We start from the raw sequence: 15,808 nt of genomic DNA, 5'->3' as shown, positions 1-15,808 counted from the left end.
GAGCAAGAACACCCTGAAATCTGGCAAAGAGGGACCCAACAGGATCCAGATGACGTGGTCTGCCACACTCTGTGTGAGCATTTGCCTTGGCCTCACGTAGGGTGCCACTCGGGGCTCCATTCTCCAGCCTCAAGCCCTGGGCAGAGCTGACCCCAGTCCCGGGTTCAAGGACAGGCATGTGACACTAGCCCAGTCAACGTGCATGTGACAGCCCCAGATCAAACTGATTGGTTCAGGGATGACATGTGACCCTATTCCATCCAACCAGAACTCATCCTGGGACTTTTGTTGGTATGACTGGTAAAAAGGTTTTGTGAGGCTGGTCAGGCATGTGGCCATCATGCACCCAGGAGAAAGCCTGCCTGAGGTGTAGCTCAGAGGTGGTGTGTCTTGGATCCAAATATGCCCGATGCTTCCAATTACAAGAGCTGGAAAACCCCTTGTTTTACTTAAGCTAGTTTGAGTTGGGCTATTATCCCTTACAACCGAGAGTCCAAATTAAACACCCCCCACCCCAGCCACAGATGGATACCTGGACAGTCAGCTGTCCCCAGAACACAGACCTAGATGCAACCCCTCATGAGAAGGACAGGTAAGGGGAAGGTGCCCTCACTGACCTGGGCCACGCACGTTGACATCCATGCCATCAGCATCCACGTCACCCTGCGGCGGCGTCAACGCCATGGCTGGTGCCACACGGATGTCCGCAGCAACCAAGTGGTGTTGAGTCCACTGGCGGCAATCCACAGCATCCTCAGCCCCAATGCTGGGCTCCTCTACCTGGGGGTGCAAGAGCCCAGGTTCCCACGGGAGTGGGGAGAGAGTCAGAGGAGATAGTCTGGGCATGCCCACAGGCTTCCTTCCCGGACACACAGCCCTAAGAAGTCATGAACATCTGCTTCTCTTACAGATAAGAAAATAAGAAAGGGATGACAAGGGATTTTAATCTGGGTTGGAAGTGGGGAGGGGCTGGGAACTCAAAGTGAGTGGTCACAGAAGAGACACAGAGAACAGCACCTGTAGGCACACACCTGTCTCTACACTAGACAAGAACACACCAAAACTGAAATTAAGAGAACAATCCCCTTGACAACAGCATCAAGAAGAATAAAATGTTTAGAAAGAAATGTAAAACTTGTAGTTCAGAACCTATGAATCACTGGAAAAAGAAATGTGGGGCATGAGGTGTCCAAGGATCAATTTTAACATGGGAAAGGGGTGAATGGGAGGGAAGGAGAAAGGTGGGGGATGCCCTGGATCCCACATGGGGCTCCAGCCTGGCAAGTTGAACATGAACATCAAGTATCAGGACCAAATAGTTGCACACAAAGGTAGCAATTTACCTGCTACATTCACAGCACCTGGGCCCCTAGGAGGAGCCTGATAAATTTCAGACTTACAGATGGGAGTCGTGAATGACATTATGGAAACAGGGCAGAACATTTCCAGCGAGCCTGTCAGGGCATTTAAGAGCCTTCAGGGACCAAGCATGAAGTCTGATCAAGCCGGACCTGAGCTCAGGGACCCAGGTGGGGAGTTGAAGTTCATGAGACGGGAAAGCCAGGTGATGTACAGCTAACCAGAAAGGGTTAGGGAGGATGTGATAGCATCCTGCGCAGGTTCAAGATCTGACGCTGTCACTTAGTAGCATGTGACTCTGGGCGAATCACATTAGAGCTCCGAGCCTCTCCTTAGCAAAAGAATGACACCGTCATTTTGCAGTGCTGTCAGAGACATACTGCCCTGTCTTCTTAATACCCACTTCTGGATGAGAAAGAAAAACAATGCCTGGTGTGAACAGGTTTCTTTAGTTGTCAGTCATAATAGATGTCTCTGTTTCACAAACATTAAAATATAGGCAGGGATAGTAAGCATAATGTTCTTCATGTAATTGTAGATTAATGATACCAAAATTAAAAAAAATAAATATATATAAGCAGGGAAAGGCAGCTGAGAAGGGAGGTGTATGTCAGTAGCTAATATATAGGGTTTTCATAAAGATGAAATAAGATGCTTTGTCCACATTCAAGATACTTGGCAAGTGTCAAAGTCAAAGTCATGCTAGCAGGAGCTCATTATCAATGTTGTCCCCAGAAGTCGTATGTTGAAGCCCTAAGCCCCGACACGACTATATTTGGAAAGGGGGCCTTTAAAGAGGTAATTCAGGTTAACTGAGGTCATAAGGGTGGAGCCCTGACCCCACAGGGCTGGACCAGAGCTCAGCCTCTCTCTCTGCACACACACTGAGGAAAGGCCGTGTGAGGACACAGTGAGAAGGGGGCCATCTGCAAGGCAGGAAGGGAGGCCTCACCGGGAGCCAACCCTGCCAGCACCTTGATCTTGAACTTCCAGCATCCGGAACTGTGAGAAAATACATGCCCGTTGTTGAAGCCCCCCAGTCTATGGTATTTTGTTATGCAGCCTGAGCTAAGAGAGCCCAGGGGTGTGGCCTGGGAGAGGAAATGCCACTTGGAGCCATCTGGGAGCACATGTCTGGGCACATTGGACAAAATGGGGCCCAGCAGAGAGAAAGCCGAGTTGCTCTCTGGGCCAGGGATCCCCTCCGCTAAGACCCCAGGCTGGCCTGGGAGCAGGGGCTTGGTTCGAGGGGCAGGATGGGAAGGTGTGAGGGCTATTCTCCAGAGCTTGGGACAGCAGACTTTCCCACTGGCCACCGGGGCCCCTACCCAGGACCCTGGGGGCAGGGCACAGAGGAGGGGGCACAACCTTCAGTCGCTTGGCCTCTGGGCACTCTGTGTCCATCCAGTCTGTGGCCACCTCCCCCATCAGACTCTCGCCCTTGGCCATGTTCCTGTGGGGACAATGAGAAGGGGAAAGGAGACAATGTAGACGGGCAATCTGGGGGAGGATTCAGGGTGAGGTTAGAGCAGAAGTCCCAGAAGCAAGATCAAGGTCTGGAGTTGGGATCCAGGGTCCTGGGTCAGTAAGCACAGAAGGCAGGATCAAGATACAGAGTATAGTGAGGGGGCATAGGAAGGGGTCAAGGTCACAAAGGGGACAGTCAGGGGCAACGGTGGTTGATGGTCTTTAAGTAGAATCGGAGAAGGGACAAAAGTGGGGTCAGGGGTCAGAGCAGTAGACTGTAAGACGAGGGTCACAGGCACAGAGCAGGGGCTGTAGAGGATGAGGTCAGGGGTCGTGGAGGATGGAGTCAACAGGTGAGAGGTGCAGCCAGGATCAAGTACATGTTGTTCAGGGGTCAGAAGTCATGGGGTCATGTGACAGGGGTAAGCTCAGAGGTAGGCCAAGGTGGGGTTGGGGTTCTTGAGGGATAGATCAGGGAGTTAGAGGTGAGGCCCCAGGACAAGGCTGGACTGAGGATCATGGAGAAATAAACACTGCACGGGGTGGGGGTGGGGGGTGTCAGAGGTGAGGTCAAAGGTCAGGAGGGTTAGAGCCAGAGGTGGTACTGGGGTCAGAGAATAGGGTCAGTGATCAGTGAGGGGAGGAGGCACACAGAGAGGTGAGGAGGTCAGCAGTCACATGGGAATGAATTTTGAGCATCAGAGTGAAGATTGAGAAGCCAGAGTCAGGGTGGGGTCAGAGCGGGATCTAAGTCAGGCAAATTGGGACACAATGGGGCCAAGGGTCACAAATCAGGGGTGATCCCCAGGGGTCATGGAGTCAGGGGTCAAGGAATGAACACTGGGGTCAGAGGTCAGAGTCAGGTCACAAGCCTCCCACCCTCCGGGTAGGGGGCCGGATAGGGTCCTCACTTCATGCCCAGCGCGTCCTGGCCCACAGGCTCCCGCCGGCCCTTGTGGCCAGTGGCCACGTCCTTGTGCAGCGAGAAGCCCTCGGGGAACCAGAGGGTGCTGTGCTCGCGCTTGCGCCGGGCCACCATGACGCCCAGCACCAGGACGACCAGCAGGAAGACGGCGCTCGCCGCCAACAGCGGCAGCAGCGGCAGGCTCGGCTCCGGCGGCTCCAGCGGCTCCCCTGCGGGCAGGATGGAGGGGCTTCAGCCCCGGGCCGAGGCGCCCGCCCACCGCGGGAGCCCAGGGGCCGCTCGGGTGGCCCGTTGGGCCAGTCCTCACCGCGCGCTGCCCGCAGCGGGTACGGGAAGTCCAGGCGCTCCACGGCCGACAGCGCCCCCAGGTAGTCGGCGGCGCTCTGGGCGTCGCGGAAGCAGTGGCCATTCTCCGGCGACTGCAGGCACAGGCGGTTGTCGATCTCCAGCATCACCACGGAGCTGCGGGGAGCCGGGGCAGGCCAGTCGGGCTCAGCGGGCCTCTGGGGCAAGCCCAGAGCCAGGCTCACCACCTCACGGCCCACGCGCCCCCATCTGGTAGCCAGCCCCACCACACCCCCCAGAGCAGTCTTGCTGTGGCCACCAGCGTCCCCACAGCCGTGAGTCGGACGGGCATCATTCACCTCCCTAGGGCATGCCGTTGGTGCACACCCAGATCTCCATTACCTGGCTGGTGGGTCTGTCTCCCAACACCAGGAACACTGGCTTCTAACACCTGATAGCTGCCCCTTCTCCAGGGAACTGGCCTCGGCAAAGTGGGGTCCCCTCACTTGGGAGGTGACACCCCTTAGGGCAGACCTCTGCCAGTGACTGGCTGGTACAGGTGGACACAAGCTGGCCCTCCTGGCTCCAGGTGCAACTGACTCTGAGATGCCCTTCACACTCCTGTCCTCTCTGTGGGATCAGCTGGGGCCCCTTTCTGCCTCAGTTGCCCCTTCCTGCTTTCCCCAACCCCTCTCCCCTGAGAGCACCCCTTCCAGACACCACGTGGATCTGAATGCCTATCTCAGGCTCTGCTTCGAGAAGCCCAGCCCTCCGAAACTCCCTCCCTCCCCCGAGAGCTCTAGTACCCAGTCCTCCTCTCTCTCTCTCTGGCTCCTTCTCTTTTTTGAGATAGTTTCCTTCAATGAATCCTTAGGTCCCAATGTCCCCAGGCCAGTCTTCTGTCCCCACTTCTGAGTCCTATTCATGGCTTCAGTGATCATTAACATCCTTCTGTCTTTCTTGTCTATGTCTTCAGCCCCCAGCCTCCTCCTGCACGGGCCTCCATGATGCCCCCAGACTCCTCAGACTCTGTGAGCCCAAAGGGACCCATTTTTCACCCTGTGTCCTCACCTCAGTCACCACACTCGGGGGAGGGCACACCCCGACCTTCCTCCCCACCTCAGGCCCACCCAGTCAGAGCCCCCGCCCCCCACCATCTCTAGAATCCAGCCTTCCTTTCCGTGTCAGGGCCCCACGCTCCTCAGAGACCACACCTCCCTTGTGAAGCCTCTATCAGGCCACGGGCAGGAGAGTTCTGTATCCTCCATATATAATAGAAGTGTCATATGTTGAAGCCCTAAGCCTCCGCATGTCTATATTTGGGGAGGGGGCCTTTAAGGAGGTAATTAAGGTTCACTGAGGTCGTAAGGGTAGAGCCTTGATCCCATAGGACTGGGAAGCGACACTAGGGCTCAGCTTCTCTCTCTGTGCACACACAGAGAAAAAGGCCAGGTGGGGACATGGAGGGAAGGCGGCCATCGGCAAGGCAGAAAGAGAGCCCTCACCAGGAGCCAACCCTGCCAGCACCTTGACCTTGGACTTCCACCTAAGAACATGTCCTAAACCATTCTGCTAGACCTCTGCCTCTGCAGAAGAAAGGAGCAGTAGACCAGGGGGCAATTCTGTTCCGCAAAGCACCCTTGCCCCTGTCCAGAGGCATTATCGGTTGTTCCATCCTAAGGGAGGGGGTGCTACTTGCACCTAGTGGGTAGAGGCCAGGGCATGAGGCCACCCACATCAGAGAATGATTCAGCCCTGAGTGTCAACAGTGCCAAGGCTGAGACAGTGGGATGTATTGCTCTCCCAACATTTAAGGGAAGTGATGCATGAGACTAGCTCAGCACCTGTGAGGCCCCACAGTTCCCCAGGGGTGTAGCCACTCACCCAATCACCTCTGGGGCCAGCTCCCGCCGGTTCCGGGATTCAGAGCCAGGGCCGGGCCGGTGGTAAGGGAAGACCATGGCCTGGCCGTGCTCGTCCAGACGGAAGCGCAGCGAGGTCCGCAGAATGCCACTGAGCCGCTGTAGGAAGTCGGCACTGGAGCGCAGCAGCTCCTCAGGGGGCACCAGCACAGTGAGCACCAGCACGCCCCGGGCCAGCAGGGCCGGCACCTCACCCGCACAGTCCAGCCCATCCCAGCCACACTCCTCCGTGTTGCAGCCCTGGTCACAGCGGCCATCGGCAAAGTGGTCTGCACAGTACTTCTCGTACACTGGGCTGGGGGCAAAGAGAGATGCGTCAGGGGGCCTCCAACTCCCTTGCACACATGCCACAGAGCACCCGGATGCCAGAGACCGAGAAGGCAGACAGAGGACTCAGATGTATCCAGCATGTGTCAGGCTTTCTGAAAATCCATTCATTCCCTCCATAATTAACAAGTCAGTAAGTATTGGCTTGGCGTCTGCTATGTGCTGGATGCTGCTGCACGGCCTGAGGATGTGGCCCCAGCCAAATCCACATGGAACAGGCATTCCAGCGGGCAGAAACAGACTTTAAAGGAGATGAATGAACAAAATATACAGCATTTCAATTTCATGTCGGTAAAAGCTAAATGTAAACATGTACACACATGTACACACACACACACACACACACACACACACACACACACACACACACACACAGAGTTCTATATGGAATTAAATGTTCCAGAGAAAAATAAAGCAGAAGTGCTGGGGGTAGCCAGGGAGGAGCTCACTGAGAAAGTGAGGCTACCTAAGCTAAGACAAAGGAGGTGAGGGAGGGCCATGTGCTTCCCTCAGGAAGCATAGTCCATGCAGAGAGGACAGCCAGGGCATAGGTCCTGAGGCGTCCAAACCTGGGTGCCAGGGTGGCTGGAGCAGAGTGAGTGAGTGAGGGCGAGAGTGCAGGGTGGGGAAGAAGATGGGGAGATAAAGGTAAGAGACAGACAAAAGGGCAGAGCACAAGGATGGAGAGATGGAATGCATGGGACAGACAGGCAGGGCTCAGGAATGGACACAAAGAGGGCCAAAGAAGGGCAGGGATAGACAGGGGCAGGAACAGACAGATGGACACACCGGCGAAAAGGGCGAGTGGATGGACAGAAGGACCGACAGCCGAGGCACATGGATGAGCAGGTGAGGCACAAAGATGTACAGGTGGGTGGATAGACTGGCATACAGATAGACAGATGGGTGGACAGATATGGTTCAAAGCTGGACAAGAAGGGGTGTAAACAGTTGGATGCACTGGGGGACGAAAGGAATTCATGGATGGACAGAAAGACAGACAAACAGGACACAGAGAGGGGCAGATGGGGTGCATAGGCAGACAGAAAGGCCCACAGATGATCTGGCGTGGTGCCGGGACAAACGGGCACGAGAAAGGATGGACAGGTAGGTAGGCGGAGGCTGGACCCCGCGGATGGTCGGGAGTGGTAAGGGGACAGAATAGACAGACGCTCGCTCGGGCGCAGGGACGCGCGTATGGGCGAGGGGCTCACTTGCAGGCGCGCTCGCGGCCGCCCGCGCGGCAGTCGAAGTTGTCGTAGAGGCAGGCGGGCGAGCTGCAGGCCGGGTCACAGCGGCTGTTGTTGAAGAGGCGCCAGCACTGCAGCGCCGCGCACTGCCGCCAGGGGTCGCCCACGGTCAGCGAGCAGTCGCCTCCGTCCCAGCCGCAGCCTGGGCTGTTACACTCGCGGTCGCAGCGCTTGTCCCCGCTCTTGGCCTCGCAGGCGGCGCTCGGGCACAGCTGCTCCTCTGGGGCCTCAGGCACCGCGGCCGACACCTCGCAGCGCGTCCCGGCCCAGCCCGGCGCGCACACGCAGCGGAAGAAGGGCGCTAGGGCCGCGGGGCTGCAGGTGCCCCCGTGGAGGCAGGGAGAGGCCACGCAGCTGGCGTTCGTGGCGACCCCCGGCGGCGGCGCACCCCGCGAGCCCCGGCAGGAAGGCCCCGACAACCCCGGGGGGCAGGCGCAGCGCGGCCCACGGACCGTCTGCTGGCACGCGACGCCCCCCGGACACTGCAGCTCCCGGCAGGAGCGCGCCACCCGCTCGCAAAGCGAGCCCCAGAAGGGCTAGGGATTGGTTTGGGGAAGGGAAGTGGGGAGAGGGAAATGAAAGGGCGGAGAAGAGAATCAGAGGGTCCACGGGGGAGAGAGGGAGGATGAGGGTCAGGACTTGCGACCGGTGGAGCCTCCAGTGTCCCTAGGTCTGGCCCAACTTGCCCACTTCCACCAGAGGCCCCACCTCGCAGATAAGCCCGGCCTTCCCCAGGAGGCCACGCTTCCAAACCTCACCTCGCACACACCCAACTCCAGGTAATTCCAACCATTTCCCGGGAACCCCCTTCCATTTCACCTTTTCTCCCCTTCAGCCACGTCCTCCCACAGGCCACCCTGCCACTCTTCTGCCAGAGACCCTGAGGTGACCAACCACCCCCACCTACCGGGACGCATTGGCATGTGAAGGTCAGTATGGCCCCAGGGCCCAGGCCAGGACTGCACTGGCCTCCGTGCTGGCATGGCTGGGACTCACAGGGAGACAGGACAGTCTGACAGCGGGGACCTGGGCAAGCAAAAGCTGGTAGGTCAGCCTCACTAGGGGAATCCAGGCAGGGTCCAAGGCCAGCCCCCTCGCCCACACTGACCTGTGAAGCCGGCTCTGCAGAGGCAGCGGAAGCTCCCACCCGGGGCCTGCAGGCAGTCCCGGGTGTGTGCCCCATGGCAGGCACCCGGGTGACATTCATTGATGTCTGCCTCACAGCGCAGCCCAGTGTATCCAGGGGGACAGGTGCAACGGAAGCCACCCACCAGGTCCACACAGGTACCATTGTGCAGGCACTGGGGGCCTGGGTCCAGGGGCAGGCCTGCACCACAGTCATCCTCATTAATCTCACAGAGCACTCCTGGAGGCAGGGAGGATGGCTGAGCAGTCAGGAGGCATCAGAGACCCAGCCTCCCATCCCGTCCCCCAACCCTGGCCCTGGCATACCCAGCGTGCCAGGGGGGCAGGAGCAGAGATAGCGGGCCACGAGGTCAATGCAGATGCCTCCGTGCTGGCAGGGCTGGGAGGCGCATTCGTCCACATCATCCTCACAGTTGTCACCGGCATAACCAGCTGGACACTGCGGGCAGGTGAGACAGGGACCCACTCAACACAGAGGGACACAGATACTCCCCATGAAGACATGGTGAATCCCAGCCTAAAAAGATACAGGCAGCTTTCCAACCCACGGAAACATGCCCAGCATGCAGAAACACACACACCACCAGATATGGAGGGCTGCAGGATACACCCAGCGCAGAGGGACACACACACACATAATAAATGCACGGGACAGACACACAGGAGAAACACCCAGATGCACCCAGGACACAAACAACCAGAGACACACATTCGGACATGAGCACATGCATTCATACTCAAAGATACGGAGATACGTCCAGGCACAGACACATACCCAGACAGACAAACACCCTCAAATTTACCCAGAGTGATAACCACAAAGGTATACCCAGGGTCACAGAAGTAAAAACCTAGACATGCCTGGAAAGACACCAAGCCACAGACTCACAGAGATGTGTGCCCAGTCACAGCCAGGTGTGACTAGTGCCCCTGTCCCCTCCTCTGGGCACTCCTCCCCTTACCTCACACACGTAACCACCCATGTAGCCTTGGCAGGTGCCCCCATGCTGGCAGGGCTGGGCCAAGCAGGGGTCCAGCTCCTGCTCACAGTGGCTGCCTGTGCGGCCCTCTGGGCACACGCAATAGTGGGAGCTGTCCTTGTCCACACACTGCCCGCCAGCCTGACACAGCCGCTCTGGCCGCACCCCTGCAGAGGAGAGCTCCATCAGACACACATTACCCCGTCCCTGCCTGCATCAGACACACATCACCCAACGTCCCTGCTGGCACTGGTCGCCAGGGTCTCACCCTCTATTGGGTTGTCACATATGCCCCCAAACTGGCAAGGTCTCAGTCACCAATACATACTCACAGCATCACGGACATCCTTCCAGCAACTTCATGGTGAGAGACGCATACACCATCCTGACCTTCATGGCTGTCACTCAACCACACATCCACACACACTTAGTCACACACACCCTCAGCCCACTCCCACTAGCAGGAAGGATGTGCCCACTCACCCACCGGAGCCCCACACACTCGGCCACCACGCTTCCCCTCACCAGTATGGGCTGCAGCCTCCCTGCAGGGCAGGCTCTGGATGTCACAGAGGCGGCCGCTCCACCCAGGGGGGCAAAGGCAGTAGAAGGAGGCCCCAGTACGGGCACAGCGACCTCCATTCTGACAGGGTGCCCGGCTGCACCAGTCTACCGGCATCTGGAGGGGAAGCCCATGGCATCAGCGCTCGGAGACCCCCTAGAACGGCACCCTAACTTCTCTCCCAGGATCCTGAGCAGGCCCCACATCACAACCTGCCTGCAAACCCCTCCCCCAGAACCCAGGCAGGCGTCTTCGCCTGAGTCCCCAGCGGGCTGCAGCCCACTGCCCCACGCAGTCCCTACGCCCAGAACATCCCTCCAGACTCCAACCACAAGACGTCCGTGGCCCCGTCCACCTGGCACTGAGTGCCCGTGAAGCCCTCGGGGCAGGTGCAGCGGAAGCCAGGGTGGGCGGCAGCGCAGACGCCCCCGTGCAGGCAGGGCCGTGAGAGGCAGGGGTCAGCCTCACGTTGGCAGTGTGCACCAGTGTAGCCTGGGCGACACAGGCAGCTGAATGAGTTCACGCCATCCACACAGGTCCCGCCATGAAAGCAAGAGCTGGAGGGGAGGGGAGGGACATGTCAGGCTCCGCCCTCCCACAGGCCTCGCCCCCTGGGACCCTTCTAGCGACGAGGGAGAAGGCAGCCTGAACCCTCCCCTCCCCTAGGCGCTGAGCTCCAGCAGAGGCTGTTGTCCCTTAGTCCCAATTTACCAGGTGGAGACCCCGCCCGGGCCTGGCCTCACCTCCTCGGGGACCAGTATTGCTAAAGTGACCTGCAAACACGTGCCCTGCCCCTTCCCAGGCACTGCTCCACCAGGCCTCAGAGTCCGGAGCCAGGTGCCCAGCTGAAGATCCCCCTCCAACACTTCTGGTCCCCACTTCTTCATGCTGCATACCATGCCGGGGTCCCTGAGCTCCCAAGCAGGCCGCACCCACCTGGGGCTGCAGTCAGGTAAGTCCTGCTCACAGCGGAGGCCTCCATAACCTGGTGGACAGGCGCACGTGAAGGAGGCCACGTGGTCAGTGCAGGTGCCAGGGCCGCACGGGCTGCTCAGGCACTCATCCACGTCGCGGGCACAGCGGGGGCCAGCGAAGCCGGGGAGGCAGGAGCATGAGAAGGAGCCCACAGAGTCCTGACACAAGCCTCCATTCAGGCAGGGGTCTGTAGTCAGAAGGGGGCAGGTCCGGTCACTCACCTCACCCCCCTCTGCCCAGCCTGACTCTGCCACACCTTGCATACAGGAGAATCAGGAGGAAACCAGGATTTGCTGGGAGGGGCCCATTTGGTCAGAGGGGCCAAATTCTGTCCCGTCAGTGGCCTCACCCCCTCCCTTATCTGGAAACCTCCCCTATGTGGAAGGGGGAGGGGTCGGGGGAGCCAGAAGTTCCCTCTAAGCTGCCAAGCACAAGCTCCCAGTTCATCTGCTTAGTTCCTGCGGTCAGTACAGGTCTCCTCCAAACCCGTGCTGGCCAATGTAGTGGCGACTGGCCACCTGTGGCTACTGAGCCCCTGACGTGGGGCTGGTGCAAGTTAAGATGTGCTGTAAGTATAAAATACACACTGGATTTCAGATTTTCAAGACTTAATATAAAAAAAGAATGTAAAATAGTTCAATAATTTCATATTAATTACATGTTGAAATGATAATCTTTTTATATGTTAGGTTAAATAAAATGTTATTAAATTTAGTATGACTTGTTTTTGCTTTTTTAATGTGGCTACTAGAAAAATTGTAATTGCATGTGTAGCTTGTGTTATTTGCTAATGGCACAGCACTCCTGCAGAACTCGCCAGGGGCCTACACTTGACACACAATCCTAACTCAGGTGCTACCAGAGGCAGTCTACAGGCTTCCGAGTCAGACAGACCTGCGCTCCAATCCCAGCTCATCCCCCTATTGTTGTGTGACTTTGGGCAAGTCGTTTCACCTCTCGGGGGCCTCAGTTTCATGAATAAAGTGGGAAAAGTAACGGAACAGTGATGACAGAATGAAAGCACAGTGCTGGGCACACAGTGCAGGCTTGATGAACATGCTCCCTAGGGCAGCAGCCCCTAAGAGCTCCCCTGAACTCACTGGGGTCACAGTCATCGATGTCCTGATCACAGGAGGGGCCACTGTACCCAGCGTGGCAGGTACAGCTGAAACTCCCGGCCAGGTTGGCGCAAATGCCATGGGAGCCACAGGGTGAGGCGCTAGCACACTCGTTCACATCCTGCTGGCATCGTGGGCCTGAGGTTGGGGAGGAAGGTAACATCTAGTGTTAGAGGGTACAGGGTAGGGCCTTGGGTTGCCTGGGGCTCAGCAAACTTGGGGGGCCTGAAGACTGAGATAGCTGAAGGCAGGAACAAGTCACAGTCTTTGCCTCTGGGCATTTTGCACACGTTCTTCCCGAATGGCCTTCTTGTTTCAGTGGGTGCTGAACACATTTTGTGGTTGAGATCTGCTCCCCAACCCCTCAGCCTGAGTCCTTGCTTCCCCATCCCCATAATCCCTTCCTCTTCTTCCAAACTGACCACGTGGGCTGCGAGTATCTGTCCCTCCCTAGAAGGAAGCTCCCTAAAAGGCAGGATCTGGGGTGGGTCACCCTGGAGGACCCCAGCATCACCTAGTATGGGGCAGGGTGCAAAGGAGGTAAAGGAAAAGAGGAGGAGGAAGCAGCAGCAGCTGGTGTACCTTGCCAGCCCAGGGGACAGGAGCAGACAGCCGGCCGGCCTGGGGCAGACTCACAGTGGCCCCCATGCTCACAGGAGCTCGGGGTGCAGATGGACAGCAGTTCACACTGATGGCCTGGGATGGAAGAGCAGAATGGGGCAGTCCTTCAGGGAGTCCTTGTTCTCTCCTCCCTCCAGGGTCCCTACCTTGGTACCCCCCTCCCAATGTCTTGAGGAGAGGGGAGAAAAGGGGCAAAAGGGCAAATGCAGAGGAGGAAGAGAGAATTGAGCAGAAGGGAAATGAGAAAAAGGGGATGTGGCATTGGGAGGGAAGGTGAGGACACTCACCCTGGACACCGGGGGGACAGGTACAGTGGAAGCCTATTCCATCACTGGTGCAGGTGCCACCAGCCTGGCAGGGCTGGGATTCACAGGCATCTCGAGTGAGGCTCTGGCTGCACCGGGGGCCACTCCAGCCAGGCTCACACACACAGCGGAAGCTGGAGGGGGAGGCAGTCAGGGCCAGGGCTTGGGCAGGGATGTACGGGGACCAGGCGCTGGGGAGAGGCCTCACCCTCCAGGTGCATCATGGCAGACACCGTGACTGCAAGGCTCCTGGGCACATGGATGGCTCCGGGGGAGGCAGAGTGGGGGCAGAGAGCCAGGCGGGCAGAGGCAGTGAAAGCCGTTTTCCCCATCCACACAGGAGCCGCCCTCCCCACACGGGCTGGATGCACACTCGTTGATCTCTACATTGCAAAGGGGCCCTGGGGAGCAAGCAGACAATGTCATTCTGGAACGAGGACAAGGGAGCCTACTGGGAGGGACAGCCCTGACCCTTTAGCACGGTCACATCCTTGAGCAAGGGCCACCTCATTTTCCATTTCCATAATGCATCAGCTCTTCTGCAAATTGGGACAACCACCTCAACATGGAGCCACCTTGCCCCAGATCATCTTTGTCCCCAAACTTAAATGAAGTCACTTTTATTGCCACCAGCAATTACCTTGGCCCCACTCAGAAACACCCCCATCCCCTAGTCTGGACACTCTTATCTACGTTCCGCAATAACTTTGAGCTGATTACAGGGACAACCTCACCCAGTGAGAGAGAGCATTGCCTCGGAGCTCAGTGTGGACAATCTCGTTGGACAAGCGTGCGCAAACAGAGGGACGAAACTTAGCCAAGAAAGATGGGAGATTTCACCCTTACCCTATAAAGACCCCCTTTCCATGGCAGCCGCTTGCCCACCTGTGAAGCCAGGCTGGCAGACACAGTCATAGCGGTTGATGCCATCCCGGCAAATCCCAAAGGTGCAGGGGTTGCTGGCGCAGTCATCGATGTTGACCTCGCAATTCACACCTGGGGAAAGGGAACTTGGCAGGGGTAGGCACCGCTGGTGCCCCACCAGGGGCATTATCCCCAAGCCTTCTGTGCCCCTCCAGATGTAGTTTCTGCCCCCAGCCCCACCCACCTGTCGTGCCAGGCGGGCAGCGGCAAAGGTATTTGTCCACCAGGTCCAGACATTTGCCCCCATGGCGACAGGGCTGGCTGCGGCACTCGTCCACCTGTCTCTCACAGCGCGCGCCCGTGTATCCCGGAGCACAGGCACAGGAGAAGCTGGCGATGCCGTCCACGCAGCGCCCATGGTGGCACGGGTCCGGGGAGCAGTCGTCCACGTTGCGCTCACACAGCGTGCCCTCAAAGCCTGCAGGCCCAGAGGGTCAGGCCAGGCCCACTTGACGAAGTACTGCCCACAGCCACGGCCTCGGCCCAATCCTGGCTCAGCTCCACCCCAGCCCCATCCATTGAGCCAACTGGAGGCAGGCTTATCCAGGCCCCTCCCCCAGATGGCCACACCCCATTCAGCCAAACCTTCCAGGGCTCCCTCGCCCTTGGCGGGAAACTTCCACAGTTAAATCCCTCCGCCGGACGTGACCCCTTCTCCAATCCTTGTTGAGGATTGAACTATCAGCCCTGTTCCTGCCTCACCTTGGAAATGGGGACACACGGAAGATACATAGAGAAAGAGCTACTCTGGATCCTGCCAGACCCATTGGTTCATGCTTATGTCCATCATTAGCCTGCCTGTCATTGGGCCTGCCTTGATGCTGCCCTGCCCCCAAATTTTCCTCAAGGTTGTCATTGGCCCTCTCCTCCCTGAGCCCCGCCTCCAGATTCTCGCCGGCCTGTCATTGCTGCGCTCACCCTCTGCGCAGCGGCACTCGTAGCCGTCGGGCTGGTCCACGCACTTGGCTCCATTCCGGCAGGGGGTGCTCGCGCACTCATCCACGTCCAGTTGACACATGGCCCCGCTGAAACCTGCAATGGAGAGTGGGGTGAGCAGAGGCCCAGAGGGGATCAGAGCAGCCACCCACCCCTCGCCAGCCCTAATAAGGCCTTATAGGCCCCCATCCTGAAGCCTTCGCCCCTGCAGGGACCTGCCTTTGTCTGGCTCCCTGGCTCAGGGTCCTCACCTGAGGGGCAGGTACAGCTGAAGCCATTCACTCTGTCCTTGCAGACCCCGCCATTGACACACGGGCTGCTCTGGCACTCGTCCAGATCCACCTCACAGTAAGTACCTGTGAAGCCTGGGGATGGGGCACAAGGGAGAGGGATTAGGATCCCAGGCCAAGCCCAGTTCCACCCCTGACCCCCTCCCTGCCCCGCCTGCAGGCTCCGCTAGCCCCGCCCCCAGCCTCAGGCTCCGCCCCGGCCACACCCACCACGCACCTGCCATGCAGATGCAGGTGAACTGGCCTATGCGGTCGAGGCACGTGGCCTGGTTCCGACAGGGCCCGGATAGGCACTCGTTGACATCGGTCTCGCAGCGTGGGCCGGTGTAGCCGCGGCCACACTGGCACAGGAACGAGCCCTGTGTGTTTACGCACCGACCCAGGTGTTCACAGGGGTTGGCGCCTAAGGGAGTAGG

The 15,808-nt window shown here is 58.4% G+C and overlaps 1 protein-coding gene across 3 annotated transcripts in view; it reads right to left on the bottom strand.

The window, feature by feature from the left end:
• The window catches only part of NOTCH3 (notch receptor 3), a 30,899-nt gene that overhangs the window by 6,706 nt on the left and 8,385 nt on the right, over positions 1-15,808 (bottom strand). For all 3 annotated transcript variants that reach the window (XM_017678978.3, XM_037018189.2, XM_017678979.3), the window contains 22 exons: positions 15,610-15,795; positions 15,354-15,467; positions 15,085-15,198; positions 14,351-14,584; positions 14,128-14,238; positions 13,451-13,643; positions 13,225-13,376; positions 12,899-13,012; positions 12,299-12,454; positions 11,160-11,385; positions 10,579-10,780; positions 10,187-10,340; positions 9,644-9,828; positions 8,988-9,120; positions 8,644-8,901; positions 8,443-8,561; positions 7,500-8,071; positions 5,921-6,253; positions 4,059-4,213; positions 3,738-3,960; positions 2,728-2,812; positions 618-780 (listed from right to left, as the gene is read on the bottom strand). In XM_017678978.3, the coding sequence (XP_017534467.3) occupies positions 618-780; positions 2,728-2,812; positions 3,738-3,960; positions 4,059-4,213; positions 5,921-6,253; positions 7,500-8,071; positions 8,443-8,561; positions 8,644-8,901; positions 8,988-9,120; positions 9,644-9,828; positions 10,187-10,340; positions 10,579-10,780; positions 11,160-11,385; positions 12,299-12,454; positions 12,899-13,012; positions 13,225-13,376; positions 13,451-13,643; positions 14,128-14,238; positions 14,351-14,584; positions 15,085-15,198; positions 15,354-15,467; positions 15,610-15,795 (4,182 nt within the window). The remainder of the gene's footprint in view (positions 1-617; positions 781-2,727; positions 2,813-3,737; positions 3,961-4,058; positions 4,214-5,920; positions 6,254-7,499; positions 8,072-8,442; positions 8,562-8,643; positions 8,902-8,987; positions 9,121-9,643; positions 9,829-10,186; positions 10,341-10,578; positions 10,781-11,159; positions 11,386-12,298; positions 12,455-12,898; positions 13,013-13,224; positions 13,377-13,450; positions 13,644-14,127; positions 14,239-14,350; positions 14,585-15,084; positions 15,199-15,353; positions 15,468-15,609; positions 15,796-15,808) is intronic.

The sequence above is a fragment of the Manis javanica genome, chromosome 13 (assembly GCF_040802235.1).
Source record: "Manis javanica isolate MJ-LG chromosome 13, MJ_LKY, whole genome shotgun sequence".
Classification (NCBI taxonomy): Eukaryota; Metazoa; Chordata; class Mammalia; order Pholidota; family Manidae; genus Manis; species Manis javanica.
The sequence above is the reverse complement of the archived record's forward strand: the minus strand, read 5'-3'. Positions and strand labels throughout refer to the sequence as shown.